At 43.5% G+C, this 17,091-nt stretch overlaps 1 protein-coding gene across 1 annotated transcript in view; it reads left to right on the forward strand.

Moving 5' to 3' along the window:
- The window catches only part of LOC135049922 (transmembrane protease serine 11A-like), a 67,532-nt gene that overhangs the window by 2,814 nt on the left and 47,627 nt on the right, over positions 1 to 17,091 (forward strand). The window contains exons 3-6 of the mRNA XM_063955939.1: positions 13,711 to 13,838; positions 14,028 to 14,155; positions 16,342 to 16,475; positions 16,741 to 16,808. Of these exons, the coding sequence (XP_063812009.1) occupies positions 13,711 to 13,838; positions 14,028 to 14,155; positions 16,342 to 16,475; positions 16,741 to 16,808 (458 nt within the window). The remainder of the gene's footprint in view (positions 1 to 13,710; positions 13,839 to 14,027; positions 14,156 to 16,341; positions 16,476 to 16,740; positions 16,809 to 17,091) is intronic.

Consider the following 17,091-nt stretch of genomic DNA (forward strand, 5'->3'; position numbering starts at 1 on the left):
CTTATACACACAGCCTGAAGGTCATTTTAGCCAATATTTTTTATAACTTTGTGCATTAAACAAAGTGTGTGTACATTCACACAATTAATTTATGTTTCATGTACACCTTATACACAAAGCCTGAAGGTCATTTAAGACAATATTTTTAATAACTTTGTGTATTAAACAAAGTTTGTGTACATTGAGCCTTCAAAAAACAAAGGTTTCACTATCTCACTCTCACTCAAAAAAGTCCGTATTTCGGAATATTCCGTATTTCGGAATATTTGGATATGGGATACTCAACCTGTAGCAGGTCACAGAATCTTCAAGAACACAGCCATAGTACTAGGGAGGCCAATCCCGGGGCATTTTTTAAATCCCGGGATTCGGGATTGAAAAATGCTCAATCCCGGGATCCCGGGATTGCAGTAGGGATCAGTGTAGGGAGCAGGGAGAGTATATGTGGAGGCCAGCGAGCGGTGGAAGGTAGCGAGGGAGGGAGGGTGGGTGTAGGGAGCAAGGGAGTGTGGGTGTAGGGAGCATGTAAGGAGCAGGAAGGGAGGGTGGGTGTAGGGAGCATGTAGGGAGCAGGAAGGGAGGGTGGGTGTAGGGAGCAGCGGAACAGTGGGTGTGTAGGGAGCATGTAAGGAGCGGGAAGGGAAGGTGGGTGTAGCGTGCAGGGAGGATGTCTGGAGCAGTGGCTGTTTGGACACATCAAAGAGACTGTTTATAGCTTTGTGCTTCTTTCAGATGTCTAATTGCTGTGCGCAGTACATGAGTACACTGCTAACTGTAGTATATAAGCACCTGCTACTCCATGTTTTTCTATCCCCCCCCCCCCCCCCCCAACAATAATGAGTCACTCACTTTGCCTGGCACAGATTAAACTGGAACGAGGGAGAAAGCAAATCACTAATTGTGCAGTTTAATAGGGCATATACAAAGGCCCTCTGGCTGCGAGTACAAAGAAGAGTTTAGTAGTAGCATAAAGCCTAGTGCCAGACAAGCAAAGTGACATCAGCTAATCATAGTACACAACGGTAGTGATACCACTTACTAGTTGGGCGGGCCGCGGGCAGCAGCCATGGACACACACACACACACTGACCGCGCTGGCCGCATTTCAAATGTAGCGCTGGCTGCCAGCCAGTCAGAACTGGCAGTCCGGCAGCCAACCAGGAGCCGCTGCCGCTTCCCTGATTGGCTGCCGGTCTGCCAGCTCTGATTGGCTGGCGGCCGGCGCTACATTTGAAATGCCGCCAACGCGGTCAGTGTGTGTGTGGACTGTTAAACTACCTCGCTGATAGCCAGGCAACGCTGTGCTATAGTGCTCAGCGCTGTCCGGTAAAAACTGCGCATGCACACTCTAATCTCGTGAATCCCGGGATTGGAGGCTCCAATCCCGGGATTCAAATCCCGGCATTTTTGGGCCCAAATCCCGGGATCCCGCCGATCCCGATCCCGGGATTCAGCCTCCCTACATAGTACTGATAAGCAGAAATGACAAAAAAAAATTCCCCCCAAAAAACAATGTGCAATGACTTTAAGATTGGACTCTTCTGTAATGTTCACCATGGTATTGGGTATTCATGCAGTAAATAACACATATACTGTATCCAGTCATAGGGGGGAATTCAATTAGCCCCAATAACTTAATGGCTGTGAAAACAGGGAAAGGGAGGGGGGGGGGGGTTGCCTCAATCTTTTCCACATTTTTTAGCTTCAGGCTATTCAATTACAGCCAGTTTTATGCCCCCATTCAATTATCAGTTTTTGAGCGTTAACACATGGGGGGAGATTCAATTCTTTTCACCCCTTTTCACACCCATTCTGTTTCTGCCCTCAGGGGCGTGGTATCATTATTTTAGCTTGCTACCTCCGGAGTATAGAGGCACCCAACCCTTTACACAGCTAAACCTGATCACTATGGGCGCAATATGCGCAATAACGGAGATCATTTTAGAAGGAAATTGGGCGTGATATGTCATTTGAATCTCACCCATAGAATCCATGATAAGTTCATGGTCCTATGTGCAGCTAATGCCTCCCATAGTCTTTAACCTCCTTGTTTGTTTTCATTTACCAAAATCAACCTAATTGGATCCACCTGATGAATAATCCAATGTTGGTTTAAACAGTGTTGCAATCCAGATGTCCCAGACAGACTATGTTTATTTTTCCCACTTTAAAGCAGGACAACCTTTAGACAAAAAAACATAACAAGGTACAATAGACCATCTATACCCCCTCTTGCAGGATGGGCTGTTTAACTTCCCCCCTCCCCCCCAAAAAAACAACAACAACAAACAAACAAACAAACAAAAAACAGACACCTAGGGGTAAATTTACTAAAGTGTGGGTTCTTAGAAGAGGAGATGTTACCCATAGCAACCAATCAGATTGTACTTATCATTTATTTAGCCACTTCTAGAAGATAATTGATCTAATCTGATTGGTTGCTATGGGCACCATCTCCACTTTTAAAACCCGCACTTTAGTAAATATACCCCTTCTGTTCAGTACAACCTAATTATGTGTATAAATTCTCTGCTTTTAATGTACTGTATTACAGTTGTAATATAAAGCTAGCTCGACAACAAAATGATGTGAGCATTTAATGTATATAAAGTAAAAGAATACACAAATCAAAGTTAATACAACAATATTTGTTGTACAAAAACTAGCCTGACACTCCTTCCCTGCTGCTGCATGGATTGCTCTAATCAATACTGCTATGCACTCCACTGCGGTACAGACAATGCTTACTGCTATGGAAGCCCACAATGGAAAAATATTATCCAATGCGTTTCATCACTCAGCGACATTGTCAAGGGATTGTGTATAAGTCTATGAAGCTGGTAGCCTCCTTCTATACAGCTTGAAGTTACCACATTCCTTTAGCTGGGTGTAGTATGAGTTGCCGGCGGTCGGGCTCCCAGCGGAGAGCAAACCGGCGCCGGAATCCCGACCGCCAGCATACCGACAGCTGGGCGAGCGCAAATGAGCCCCTTGGGGACTTGCTGCGCTCGCCACACTGCGGGCATGGTGGCACGCTATCTATTCTCCCTCCAGGGGGGGTCGTGGACCCCCAAGAGGGAGAACTCCAGGGGGGGGTCGTGGACCCCCAAGAGGGAGAAAAGCTGTCGGTATGCCGGCGGTCGGGATTCCAGCACCGGTAGGCTGGTCGTCGGGAGCCCGGCCGCTGGCAAACTGAAGACCACCCCTTTTGGGGTGTAGTATGTTATGCCTGCGGTCGGGTTTCCGGCGGCCAGCATACCGGCGCCGGAATCCCGACCACCGGCATATCGACAGCTGGGCGAGCGCATATGAGCCCCTTGTGGGCTCGCTGCTAACTGACATTGGTTAGCTGCCTTGAATAAGTGACATATCCGTACATAGTGAAAAATAAAATCATTGCTACTGAATTGCAAGGATGTGACTTCTGTATCACCTGATTCTTCTATTGCTAATAACATAATAGCAGGTAAAATTTATGCTAAACACAACAGTAATTAAAACCCATTGGGAACACATTAATTACACTACAAGTGTTGCCATTAACTAAATACTCACTGCAGCAATCATGTGATTTCAAGTTCAAAACATGGTGACCTACATCTTATAAATTGGTGTTACATTAACATGAGTGATTACTGAAAGGTCGGTTATCCTTTACATATATAGAACATATATTCATAGAATCTAGCCTTGTAGAATATACTTTCAGTATTTATTACTACAGGTAGACAGCTCCAATTTTCAGTTATTTGTACTAAAATGTATCTTTTTGTGAATTTTAACAAAATAACTTGTAACCTGTTCTTTATAATCATAGTAAATCAGTTATTCCCCAGGACACTTATTCTTCAATTTCTGCCCACACTGCATATTGCCAAAAATTAGGAACACAGTTGTGTGTGTTGTTTAATGACATAAAACAATCTGTAGGTTATTATTATTATTATTATTATTATTCATACTTGCCTACCTGACCCTCTCCATGAGGGAGAAAATGCTCTGTTCCTGGACTTTCCTGGTAATGTGTGATTGCCATCACCTGTGGTGTAACACCTTTCTTATCAATTACCTAGCTCACCACAGGTGATGGCAATCATACATTACCAGGAAAGTCCAGGAACAGAGCATTTTCTCCCTCATGGAGAGGGTCAGGTAGGCAAGTATGTTATTATTATTATTATTATTATTATTAGTCTTTTTGTAATAATGTGCCGCAAAATGTCCTCAGTGTTACAGAGTAACAGAGTGCAATACCAATACAGGGCAGGTAACCATAGTGTAAGCACATAGCATATATATGATACATTACTATAACCAGACAGATTGATAGTACAAGTAGCTGGGTAAGGGTATGAAAACTTGCTGCAGGGCTGTAACTAGGGGTGGGTGAGCAGTAACTAGGGGTGGGTGAGCATTGTCATCTCCTAGAGGGCAGTACCACTGCTGCACTATGGCAACTATGTTTGGCTTGCAGGGTGCCTGGAAAAGCCAAAGGAGTCAACACAGAGTTCCCCTACCCTAGAGCCAGTGAGCAGAGCACTGGTGACATGCATAATCAGGGGTAGAACAGAAGGGAAGAGGGTTCTGCCTATGAGAACTTACATACTAAATGGAAAGTTTGAGGGTAAACTGGGAAGGATACAGAGTGCAAGGATAGACGAGATGTGGTCCAAAGATTGGGCAGCTGATAAGCTCTAATAAAGGGGTACATCCTAAAATGTTTTCTAATGTTTCTAAGAAGCTGAATGATTCTGACCTACATATGAAACTAGTTGTATCACGTGTCATAAAACGTTTGATGCTGAAATCCTTGTTGATATTTGATATTAAACTATTCACAGCTTATTGTCTAACTAGTCCTTCCAGTATCATATTTAAATACTTAGATATTTAATAAGGAGTCACCATAAAACAAGTTGTTTCTACTGAATCAATGCTGATTGCAAGCTTGTGAATATTACCTTACTGTGAGATGCCGTCATGAAGTCGACAGTGTCAGTTTCAGCATTTCTAATGTTGACACCAGAATGTTGACAGTTATGATGTTGACATGGTTAGCATGTTATGATGTTGACACCAGGAAAATGTCAACGTGGACAGAATGGCAACATATGAAATATTGACATTGTCAGAATGCTGACATTTGCGTTAGGCTCAGGGTAAGGCTTAGATTTAGGGATACCATTTGGGTTAAGAACAGGCTGACCTTAAAAACACGACATTCCAACCATGTTGATATTACATCAGTGTCAACATGCTAATGTCAGTTATGAACATGCTCAATGTCGACATGAATGGTGATATAATATACACTCCCCCCAGTTACTTCCTTGCCTGTCTATCAATATCTGGTTTTATTTTATTTTATGTTTGTTCCACATTGTAAGCTCTGCATATAAATAATTAAGTAAAGGCTGTCAAGGCAAAACAGATATTCCACACATTAGTACAGTTAATAAATGCATCAAAGTGAATGGCGGAATGTTTTTATTATGACATAATATGATTAAAAATGTTCCTATGCCCACCAATATCTCCGCAGCCAATTTACACTGGGTCTTCTTGATTAACAGATTAAAGATGCATTGTAAAGGGCCCTACTCACTGGGCGACCCGCCGCCGAGCTGCCCGACGGCGGATACGGCCGACGAGCGACCCGGCGGCGGGGGGGCAGTGACGGGGGGAGTGAAGTTTCTTCACTCCCCCCGTCACGCGGCTGCATTGAAGTGCAGGCAAATATGGATGAGATCGTCCATATTGGCCTGCATGCACAGCCGACGGGAGACCAGCGATGAACGAGCGCGGGGACGCACATCGTTCATCGCTGGAGTCTCCACACTGAAAGATATGAACGAGTTCTCGTTCATTTATGAACGAGATCGTTCATATCTTTCAGAAAATCGGCCAGTGTGTAGGGCCTATTAAAGTGCTCTGAGATATCTGCTGCTATCACCTGTTCTCCATCGCAAAAGCAGTCCCCCTATAGGCTACACTCCACCAAAGGTACTGGGAGAGGGATTCTTATGATCCTTCCCCGGCTCTCTCCGCAGTAGCATGGTTGGTCCCTTAAACTGAAAGTAAAGTGATCACATTAACGATCACTTTACTTTTACACATTGCAGGGATGGGCCCCTATCAGATACATGCTGGTGGTACAGAACTTCTTATTGCAGCGATAACAAATTATAATGATCGGGTCTAACACCTGGTAATTAATAAATGGACACCATAGTGAGAAATGAGTTATAACCTTGTGTTTGTTGATAATAATTGTCTAATCCCTAAAGCAATTAGTCTAAGTAATATATACTAAAACGGATGCATTTTGGGCCTAAATCAGATCTGTATGTAAATCCGATGGTTCACTTACAAATTCCAATGGTTGTGGGTCTGTACAGGTGCAAGACCCGTTCTGCGCATGTGTAGAATGGGTCTTGTGATATCACTCGCAGCTCCCTGTCAGCCCCAGCAAGATTGAAATGCTGTGTAGTTTGGGGGGTGGATCGGAGGCGGTAACCAACACCGTTCTTCAAAATGGGGCGTGGTGGACGCAGACTTCCTGGACCTGTGTGTCCGGTCCTAGAGCCGGTCTGGGAAAGCTGCCTGAAAACACTGCAAATTGCAACCGATGGTGTTTCTGAGGCTGCATACTCAGACGCAGAACTCGGATATTGTCAATGCATGCAGGAGGCGTCATCCTACAGACACTTCCTGCTGCATTTGAATTGTAATTGCACATAATTGCACAGTCGCTTCCCTGCGGCTGTGCAATTCCTTATAAAATATAAGTTATGCCCTTTGTGTTCACAACTGTCAACGGAACGCATACTAACTAATTCAGCTGGGTAACACAAAATATGGGTCACATCATGTGGGCATAGTCCACTAATTATAGGCATGAAGCAAATTAATTATATATACAGGAAATCCAGTGCATGTTTAAAAGTATCCCACTTTCTCTAATGATGTGACCAAAAATTATTTCTCAATTTAAGAGACAGGGGTATCTTGCTATAAAATGATAATACAGGTAAACATTGTAATTAGTGATACTGAAATCAGCTCACTTGGCTAATAAAGAATAAGTGATGTCTTTAATTGGCCAAGTGAGCAGATTTTAGCAGCACTAATTACAAAGTTGCTACAGTAGTAGCATGTGTGCCCTGATCAGCATTAATATACATTGCTCAATCATAATTTTGCTTGTTTGGAAAGGGCAATTACCTTTCAGGGCAGAAATAATTTTCTTCACAGTGTAATGTTGTTTGTGGAAATAGAAAGGTATACTTCTTACTGGGGAATTCAATTGACAGCAGGAAATTTTAAAAACCCTGTGGCGAAGATTTTTTTAAGCAGCTGCAGGGTTTCTCTATTCAATTTTCATGCACCCCCAGGAAAACCCTCAGGAAAAATCACTGAGACTTGCTTTCTGACCCATTTTTTCCACTCAAAATGCTACACACTATACCCCATAATGACAACGTGAAAAAAGTTTTTTTGAGATTTTTGCAAATTTATTAAAAATAAAAAACCAAGAAATCACATGTACATAAGTATTCACAGCCTTTGCCATGAAGCTCAGAATTGTGCTCAGGTGCATCCTGCTTCCACTGATAATCCTTGAGATGTTCCTACAGCCTAATTGGAGTCCACCTGTGGTAAATTCAGTTGATTGGACATGATTTGGAAAGGCACACACCTGACTTTATAAGATCCCACAATTGACAGTACATGTTGGAGCACAAACCAAGCATTAAGTCAAAGGAATTGTCTCTAGACCTCCGAGACAGTATTGTCTCGAGGCACAAATCTGGGGAAGGGTACAGAAAAAAATCTGCTGCTTTGAGGGTCCCAATGAGCACAGTGGCCTCTATTATCCGTAAATGGAAGAAGTTTGGAACCACAAGGACTCTTCCTAGAGCTGCCCGGCCGTCTATACGAACGATCAGGGGAGAAGGGCTCTAGTCAGGGAGGTGACCAAGAACCCGATGGTTACTCTGTCAGACCTACAGCATTCCTCTGTGGAGAAAGGAGAACCTTCCAGAAGGACAACTATCTCTGCAGCAATCCACCAATCAGGCCACTCCTTAGTAAAAAGCACATGGCAGCAGTGGTGGAAGTTGTGAGTGGTGGGGCCAGGAGCAAAAATATGCTTTGGGCCCCCCTCCTCCACCCCAGCGTGTCAGGGTGAGGTACAGGATGACGAAGATGAGGCAGAGGATGACGGGGATGAGGCAGAGGGTGACAGGGAAATGGAGAGTTGGTGAAAGGTTGAGACAAAGGGTGATGAGGAGAGGGTGGAAGGGCGAAGCAGTGGGTGCTAGAGAAAGGCATTGGAGGATGAAAAAAGGCAGGAAAAAAAACCAAGCAGCTTTAACATGAGATCTGAGGAAAGACAATACTAGTGGAAGAATTTACTAAAAGGATAGAAGAGGAATTATGGTTAGGAAAAGGGAAAAGGAGAGTGAGGGAGAGATGGAGGGAGGGAGGGAGGGAGAGAGAGAGAGAGAGAGAGAGAGAGAGAGAGAGAGAGAAGGGGTGAAGAGGAAAGAAGATAGGTGCAGGGGAACAGAGAGAGATGGGAGATGGAGGGAGAGAGAGGGGTGGAAATGGAGAGAGAGAGGGGTGGAGAAGGAGAGGAAGGGGGAGACAGAGAGGGGGAAGACAGAGCAAGAGGGGGAGGCTGAGAAAGAGAGAGAGGCGGAGACAGAGAATGACAGAGGCAGAGAGAGAGGGGGAGATGGAGAGAGAGAAAGAGGAGTGAAGATGAAGGAAGAGAGGTGCAAGAGAACAGAGAGGGAGAGATGGGAGACGGAGGGAGAGAGAAAGAGGAGGGGGATGGAGAGAGAGGGGTGAAGACGGAGAGAGGGGCGGAGACGGAGAGAGGGAGGAGGAGACGGAGATGGAGAGAGGGAGGAGGAGACACAGAAGAGCAGAGATGGAGAGAGAGAGACAGAGAAAGGAAAGACGGAGAGAGGGAGAGACTGAGAAAGAGAGACAGAGGGTATAGGTGGAGAGAGAGAGACAGACTAATAAAAAGGGAGATGGAAAGAGGGTAGATGCTACAATCAAGTTGGAAAAAGGACGTCTGATGTCAGGGGGGCCACGACACCAGGGGGTGGAGCTAGGCCAGCGGGATAGTTCTTCTACTATCCACGCCACCAACTACTCCCTTTGGGGGTGGCGAGTAAAGCGAGCCTGCGAGGGTACATTTTGGGTACTCTGGTTTGGCATGGCGCCTCCCCCTGGTGACGTGGCTCCAACTTGGTTTTAGCCATAACCATGGAGAGAGACAGGAGGAGATGGATCAAAGAAGAGAGGGGGAGACCGAGAAAGAGATGGGAATTATGGAGAGAGAGAGGCAGAAAGAGAGAGGGGGGAGAGGGAGGGAGGGAGAGAGAAAGGGGGAGAGGGAGGGAGGGAGAGAGAGGGGTGAAGAGGAAGGAAGAGGGGGAGACTGAGAAAGAGAGAGAGGCTGCGCAGTACTTGCCACATTCTCATACTCTAGCATTGCTTTTTTCCCTACCTGAAGTCTGTGGCTTGTGCAATCCAGGGCTGCTGCTGGGCGTGGATATGGCCAGTGTCTCTGCTTCCCTCCAATTTATTTCTGGTGCCACGGACAGCAGGGGATGGGGAGAGGGAGGAATATAAATATGAAAGGGGAGTGAGGAGCTGAGAGGGCGTGCTCTCCTCCCCTTCCGGTCAGGCAGTCCCACACAACCAGCTTAAATGAATATGGTGGGAGGAGCAGAGAGAGAGGCCCCTCCTCCCTGATCGGAAGGGCATTCAACAGACAATTGGCAGCACTACAACGTCTGGGAGGAGGGGGAGGCTCTCGAGAACCTGTATCGTGGCACCAGTAAGTCCGTGGGGCAGGCGGACACGCTTGAGCGGGGAGGAGAGGGAAGAGCGGCCCCTCCTCTCCGGCCGGGACCCTGGTTATGTGTTGCATTATTATTTGGAACTGGGGCACTGGCGACAGACGCAGCACTGGAAGTGGCAGCATTACAATGAGTCAGTGTGACTCTTTGTAATGCCGGCAGCTGTGGGCCCCTTCACAGCGGCGGGCCTCGGTGCAATGAACCGCTGCTAGTTCCGCCACTGCATAGCAGCCTGCCTGGAGTTTGCCAAAATGAACCTGAAGGACTCTCAGACCATAAGAAACAAAATTCTCTAGTCTGATGAGAAAAAGATTGAACTCTTTGGCGTGAATGCCAGGCGTAATGTTTGGAGGAAACCAGGCACCGCTCATCACCAGGCCAATACTATCCCTACAGTGAAGCATGGTGGTGACAGCATCATGCTGTGGGGATGTTTTTCAGCGTTAGGAACTGGGAGACTAGTCAGGATAGAGGGAAAGATGAATGCAGCAATGTACAGAGACATCCTGGATGACAGCCTTCTCCAGAGCGCTCTTGACCTCAGATAGGGGGCGACGGTTCATCTTTCAGCAGGGCAATGACCATAAGCACACAACCAAGATATCAAAGGAGTCGTTTCAGGACAACTCTGTGGATGTCCTTGTGTGGCCCAGCCAGAGCCCAGACTTGAAACCTATTGAACATCTCTGGAGAGATCTGACTTGAGGCTGTAATTGCTGCCAAAGATGCATCAACAAAAGTATTGAGCAAAGGCTGTGAATACTTATGTACATGTGATTTCTTAGTTTTTTATTTTTAATAAATTTGTAAAAAAATCTAAAAAACACTTTTTTCACGTCATTACGAGGTATTGTGTGTAAAATTTTGAGGGAATAAATGAATTTATTACAGTTTGGAATAAGGTTGTAACATAACAAAATGTGGAAAAAGTGAAGCGCTGTGAATACTTTCCGGATGCACTGTATATATTTATATATAGATATAAAAATACATCAGCAAGCAAAATAATGACAGTACTCCTGACATCAGCAGTCACACTCACAAACAGTAGCACTCACAGACATTTTCTTCTGGAACAAACCAGTAAGAACGAGTGCCAGATGGCAGTGTTGTCAATTCTGATATTGGAAAAGAAACAATAAACCCTAATTCTACTCTAGCTGGAATGTAATAGGAACCAATCTCCCACAAACAGGTGCTGAAGGATCAAATGGTTAATCACCAAGAAAATCCACTCACCGATATTAAAAGGGTATGGGTCATTAGGTCAACCACACTTAGGGCGGCAGTCATTAGGTCGACCTCTATTGATCGACATGCAGTAGGTCGACATGGTCAATAGGTCGACATGTACTAGGTCAACATGAGTTTTTGTACTGTTTTTGGTGTCGTTTTCTTCGTAAAGTGATGGGGAACCCCAATTAGTGCACAGTATCCTCTTGCTTCGGGCAAGGTGCCTCGCTCCGCTGCTGCTGCGCTCGGCACAGGTTACTATTCCCAAATGTAGTCCACGTGGATCGTAAAGTATGAAAAATGAATAAAAAAAAAAAAAAACTCATGTCGACCTAGTACATGTCGCCCTATTGACCATGCCAACCTAATGCATGTTGACCAATAGTGGTCAACCTAATGACTGCCAACCTAATGTCTGTATCCCTATTAAAAGCTGCAATAGCCTGATAGAGTGCATAGTAGCTTAATGATACATAAAAAGCATGCAAAACCAATAATCTGAGGATGGCACTGCACTCTTTATAATGAACAGCTTGACATGGCAGAATCAAACAATCAAGACACTTTATAAAATTAATGAGTATGCAATTGACAACTAACATTATAAAAAAGATTTAAATGTGACATACAATGGTAATGTAAAGCACAATAATATTTATACATTATATAGTGTGCATAGTAGATTCCTGGCTCTTGCAAATAAATATGAATACATAAATATCTCCACTGACAAATGTGCCTTCTGCAGAAATGTATTTAAGTGGCACATAGGTAAAATGTCAATCAATAACGCAGATCCAGTATTGTGAGGAGACTAATTACCAGTCAATTCTGGCGTTGCTCAGATGCTGCCGTACTGAAGAGCTTGTATTCCTTAGATGTGTAGTCCTGTTTGCTGCTTCTCTGGAACCCAGTTTAATGTGCAGTTCACTGACCAGAGAGTAGACAGCAGATACTGTACTTATGGGGCTGATATATCCAAATACCAATTGCCCAGTCCCATACTGCTGTTGAATGGACCGGAAAATGGGGGTTACTCAAAGATATACGCAGCCAGATCTGCATTTATCTTCGTACATGCTGGGAGCCGCCCAGCACCGGGTAAGGCTGACCAGCATGTGTGAGGCCGTCCTCTGATGCTTCCGCAATTAGATTGCGGAGGCATCGGCTCTAAGGTTGACCCCTGGTAACGCAGCCTGGCTGTGCTGTCAGGCAGTCGGCGGCCATAGTTTTTTTCGGAGCGGCTGCATGTTACATCATGCAGCCACTCTGAAAACACTACCAACACGCCCCGTTTGGTACGCCCCGCCCCCCAACGCCGCAACGCCGCTCCTCTGATGGTTACCGCTGTCAATCACACTGCGGCCGCATCCTTCCTGGATGCAGCCGCAATGTGTAAGGTCGCGCACGCACACTGCGGTCAGCGCACGTGCATGGACCAGATGGATGTGGCTGCCTCATCTCTGAATTAGGCCCAATGTGTTGCCAGCACAACCACAGAGATGCAGGAGAAAGGAATGGCACGTGAACCCCAGTTTTGCTTCTATATGGAAGCTTCATCAAAAAGTAATAAGCTGTATATACTGGCAACTTACATACTGGCTTGCAAATTACCTCATATAAAAGCTGTAGATTTAGAGGCTGAAATTCAAGATGTCGGTGATGTGCATCAGGCCTAAAGCCCACTCAATGCTGGTGGCTTGGGCTATTCCAGCATATTTGCTGCATTTACAAAAAATAAAATAAAATCAGTGGGCAAAGTGACTGGGAAATTGCTGCTACCAGCATTAGGCTCAGCTAGCCAGGGTTTGTGGCACTGCTATAATACCAAGCCAACCATGGGATGGTTGGTTCAGGTCTGTATTCCGTAGGGAGATTTGGCCCACAATAAATGTATGCCCACTTCAAGGAAAAACTATCCCCTTACCACACCCCTGGGCAGTGGGTGGGTGTGCAGTAATTCAGTTGTTAATAATACAATAAGTGTGTTATTTGCTGCCAATGAAAGAGGAATTAGGGTTCTCTGTGTGTTACAGCCATCAATGACCTCTTGAATGCCACAGCCTAGACACTATTAATACCACAAGCGCATTATATTGACCTGTGTGGAGCAGAATGATAACCTATCATCAAAAGAACATACCTTGCAAAATGCCCTAGTAAATCCATTATTTCTACAATGTGACGTGAATCGGAGGGATCTGTTCAATTTCCCGTCTGTTGGGATCCTGGCGGTCAGGATACCGACGTTAGATTTCCGACAACCCGGCAATGTCACCAGCTGGAAATCCGGTAAAACGGGACTATTCCCACTCGTGGGTTTCCATGACACCCATAGAGTGGGAATATATCCGGTGCGAGCCCTCAAGGGGACTCTTTGCGCTTGCCACACTGCCGGCATTCTGGCGGGCGGGATGCCGCTGCCGGGTTATAGACAGCCGGCATCCCACCCGCCAGTAAATCCAATGTACTGTATTCCGACTCAAACACATAGGTGAATATTCATGGTCAAATCTATTAGACTTCCTCAGTTTCTAAAATGATTTGAAAAATATTGGAGGATTTTTGAATTATAGTCTATTTGTTGACTTTTTAGAAAATCCAAATGTGGCTAATTAAAGCATCTTTACTCATGTCAAATTGTTGTGAAGCACACCTCTATAGGATCACAGTTCATGCATACAATTTATCTTGCTTTGATATACCAGTTTTGAGCAATCACAAGTATAACATGTTTTCCTGTTCTATATGTTACCTTCTTTTTCCAGGCAAGAGATCTTTTTCTTTATTTAATTGAAATGTTATTTGTTTAATATTAACAAATTTTAATTATGCATGTAGCTATATGCACATATACTTATGTTATATATGTATAAATATACTCACCATATGATTTGATTTGATTTGATTTAGAATGTCTGAAATTGAATCAGAGGTGCCAGTGAAATCTTCCAGAAGGATCACAATAGCGGTCATCATCTTGGCCATTTTCATAATTGTGGCAGCAATTATTTCAGCCATCGTTATTGGAGTTGTACTTGGTAAGAATGTGTATATTAAATTCAGTGATTACCGAAGGTTCTTTGTAACTATATATCCATACAATGTGTTTTATACAGGTTAAGTGAGAATATATTTCTATTTACTAGGATTTCCAAGTGAATGTCCCATCATATTGTTTTTCTCATGACAGACATCTTAGGAGGTCAGAAGAGACTGTGGGGAACTCTGCAAATATAAAAATATTGTTGTACCCCCTTTGTTAAAACCACTGGTAATAGTTTTGGCCATTTTTCTGGAATCTCAGTCCAGGGTTAGGTTATTTATAAACAGTTGTTTCCCATGATAAAGCCCATCATCAATAGGCCACAAAATCTGTAAGAAATAAATAAAGCCCCATCCCTATAGCTATGCACTACATATCTGAACAGACATCTTGGGCAAAATGTAATAGCCTCCGAGAATTCCTGAGTCTGACGATATTTTAAAGGGCAATCATTTACATAGCAAAACCAGCCTGGTTTTGCCTTGGAAATGACTGCAGCTTTAAAAATACGTAGGAATTCCAGAACAGCCTGCATCTCGCAGGATGTTACATTTTGCCCCTTATCTATGTATGTGTTTAATTGGTAGTAGGCACTTCAGTATAAAAAAAAAAAAAAATGAAACTATTGTAAGCCACCGTATCTATATTTTGAATATATTCAGTACTATTTATTAAGTAAAATCTGGCTGTAATTTATTTCATAAATATATAGGGGGAGATTCAAATGTTTGAAAAGTCAGTTTGGAGTATGTTTTTTGCTATCTAATAGACAGGAAAAAACAGACACCCAACCGACTTTTCAAACATTTGAATTTCACCCAATAAATTATTAAAGCTGATGGACCCACCATGGAAAAAAAAGCAGACTACTGTATTTTCCAGCGTCCTGGTTTAAAAGCCATTTCAAATACTTAAAACAGCAGAGTGCTCTGGTCTAATGGCATGTGATGATCCAGGGAGTGCTTCATGGGATTACTCACATACTATACCATAGTCTTTCATTAAGAAATTACTGATGACTGTATTTCATTCAGATGCAGAGAGGAAGAGTAATCACTTCTTTCTCAGGGTGATAGTCCATATATAACCTCCTTATGGGAACAGTGCCACCAAGTGGATAGTTAAAAATCAGAATTGTAAGAAACTTTTCTTGGAATCACTGTAAAATGTTAGTTATACATTAAGTTACAGTGGTTCAGTATAAAACATCTTCCATAAAATGTATAAGATCTTGAAAGAAATGACAAGTTTTAGTTTTCAATTAGTTTCCCTTTAATATACATTTTCCTTTCAACTCTTTCTGCATTCTTCTAGTTTGTACTATAACTACCATGGGTACCAGACAACTTTGGTGGCATAACTCTCAGGATGTACTGTACCAAACCCATCAAATGATCGTGTCAATAACTCAATACTGTGGTGCATCTTCAGTTCATGAAATGTATCTGAGCCAGCACCAGCATCAGACTACAAGGCTGTAGAGAAGAGAACAGGACAGCAGTAAATGCTAATTTATTTATTGCTGGTTATAGAGCAGACTGCAGTTTTGTCCTGTGCTTGGTTCAGCAGAATAATTGTTAATAATCACAGCACTAGCTTTAAATGCATATTGGTCCATTTTTGGTACAGTACCTTCCTTATGAGAGATCCTGGAAGATAGATCCAAAAGCAATAGCGACACCTTTTATGTCATTATGGTATCCTTCTATGAACCGGGAGAGTCCGGGAAATTGGCAAGCACTCAAAAGTTTTACAGGTCCCCACATTTCCAGAGATAATAGACAATTACAGGTTGAGTATTGTCGGGTTACACAGATGTGGTTATAGAGCAGACTGCAGTTTTGTCCTGTGCTTGGTTCAGCAGAATAATTGTTAATAATCACAGCACTAGCTTTAAATGCATATTGGTCCATTTTTGGTACAGTACCTTCCTTATGAGAGATCCTGGAAGATAGATCCAAAAGCAATAGCGACACCTTTTATGTCATTATGGTATCCTTCTATGAACCGGGAGAGTCCGGGAAATTGGCAAGCACTCAAAAGTTTTACAGGTCCCCACATTTCCAGAGATAATAGACAATTACAGGTTGAGTATTGTCGGGTTACACAGATGTTTAGATTTTATGCAAGTGATAAGTCTTTACCATTTATTTGGAGCAATGTCTATTTTTCTGTCTGCAGAAAAAAAAGGCCCAGCACGTACCTCTCATTACTATAGAGGATCATTCCGAATAGCCAACTTAATTTACAGTGATGATTACAGGAAAAGCAATAGCGCTGAATACAGAGCACTGGCGGCTCAGACGGAATCAATCGTAAGTATATATTTAATAATACTACTGTCTATTATTACACTGGCTTCTTAATTCACTCTGGATGAACGTTAAGGTCCACAGGAAGTTGACCCAAGTACTGTTATTTAGCTGGCAGGTGCGAGGCTGAACCGTATTAGTTGCTGAGTGGTGAGCCCTGCTATGCAGCGCATCATGGCTGATTGGTTACACTTTGCTTTATTCTTTCATTATTATGGGGGTACATTTATTTAAATATACTAATTTATTGTACCTTGTGTGTCAACAGGTTAAAGCAACATTTGCATACTCAGAGCTCAAGAGCCTCTATGATATGACCAAAGTGATCAGTTTTAGGTAAGCCAAACTTCAATAGACAAAGTGAAGGGAAGCTTAAACTGTGAGAAATGTAAATTAACAACAAAAAAGAAAATGTGTGTGTGTGTGTGTATATATATATATAAGATTGTAGAGGTTTGGCACTCCTCGTGTATTGCACATAATGCTCCAGTGCCCTGTCATTTGAAAGTAGTATATAGACAGCATGCGACTGACACTCAGAGACTTGTAAGAAAAAAGCTGACACAGTTGCTTATGCCAACGTTTCAGAGCTTGCGCCCTTTTATCAAGACAAACTGTT

Source organism: Pseudophryne corroboree, chromosome 1, assembly GCF_028390025.1.
Source record: "Pseudophryne corroboree isolate aPseCor3 chromosome 1, aPseCor3.hap2, whole genome shotgun sequence".
Lineage (NCBI taxonomy): Eukaryota > Metazoa > Chordata > Amphibia > Anura > Myobatrachidae > Pseudophryne > Pseudophryne corroboree.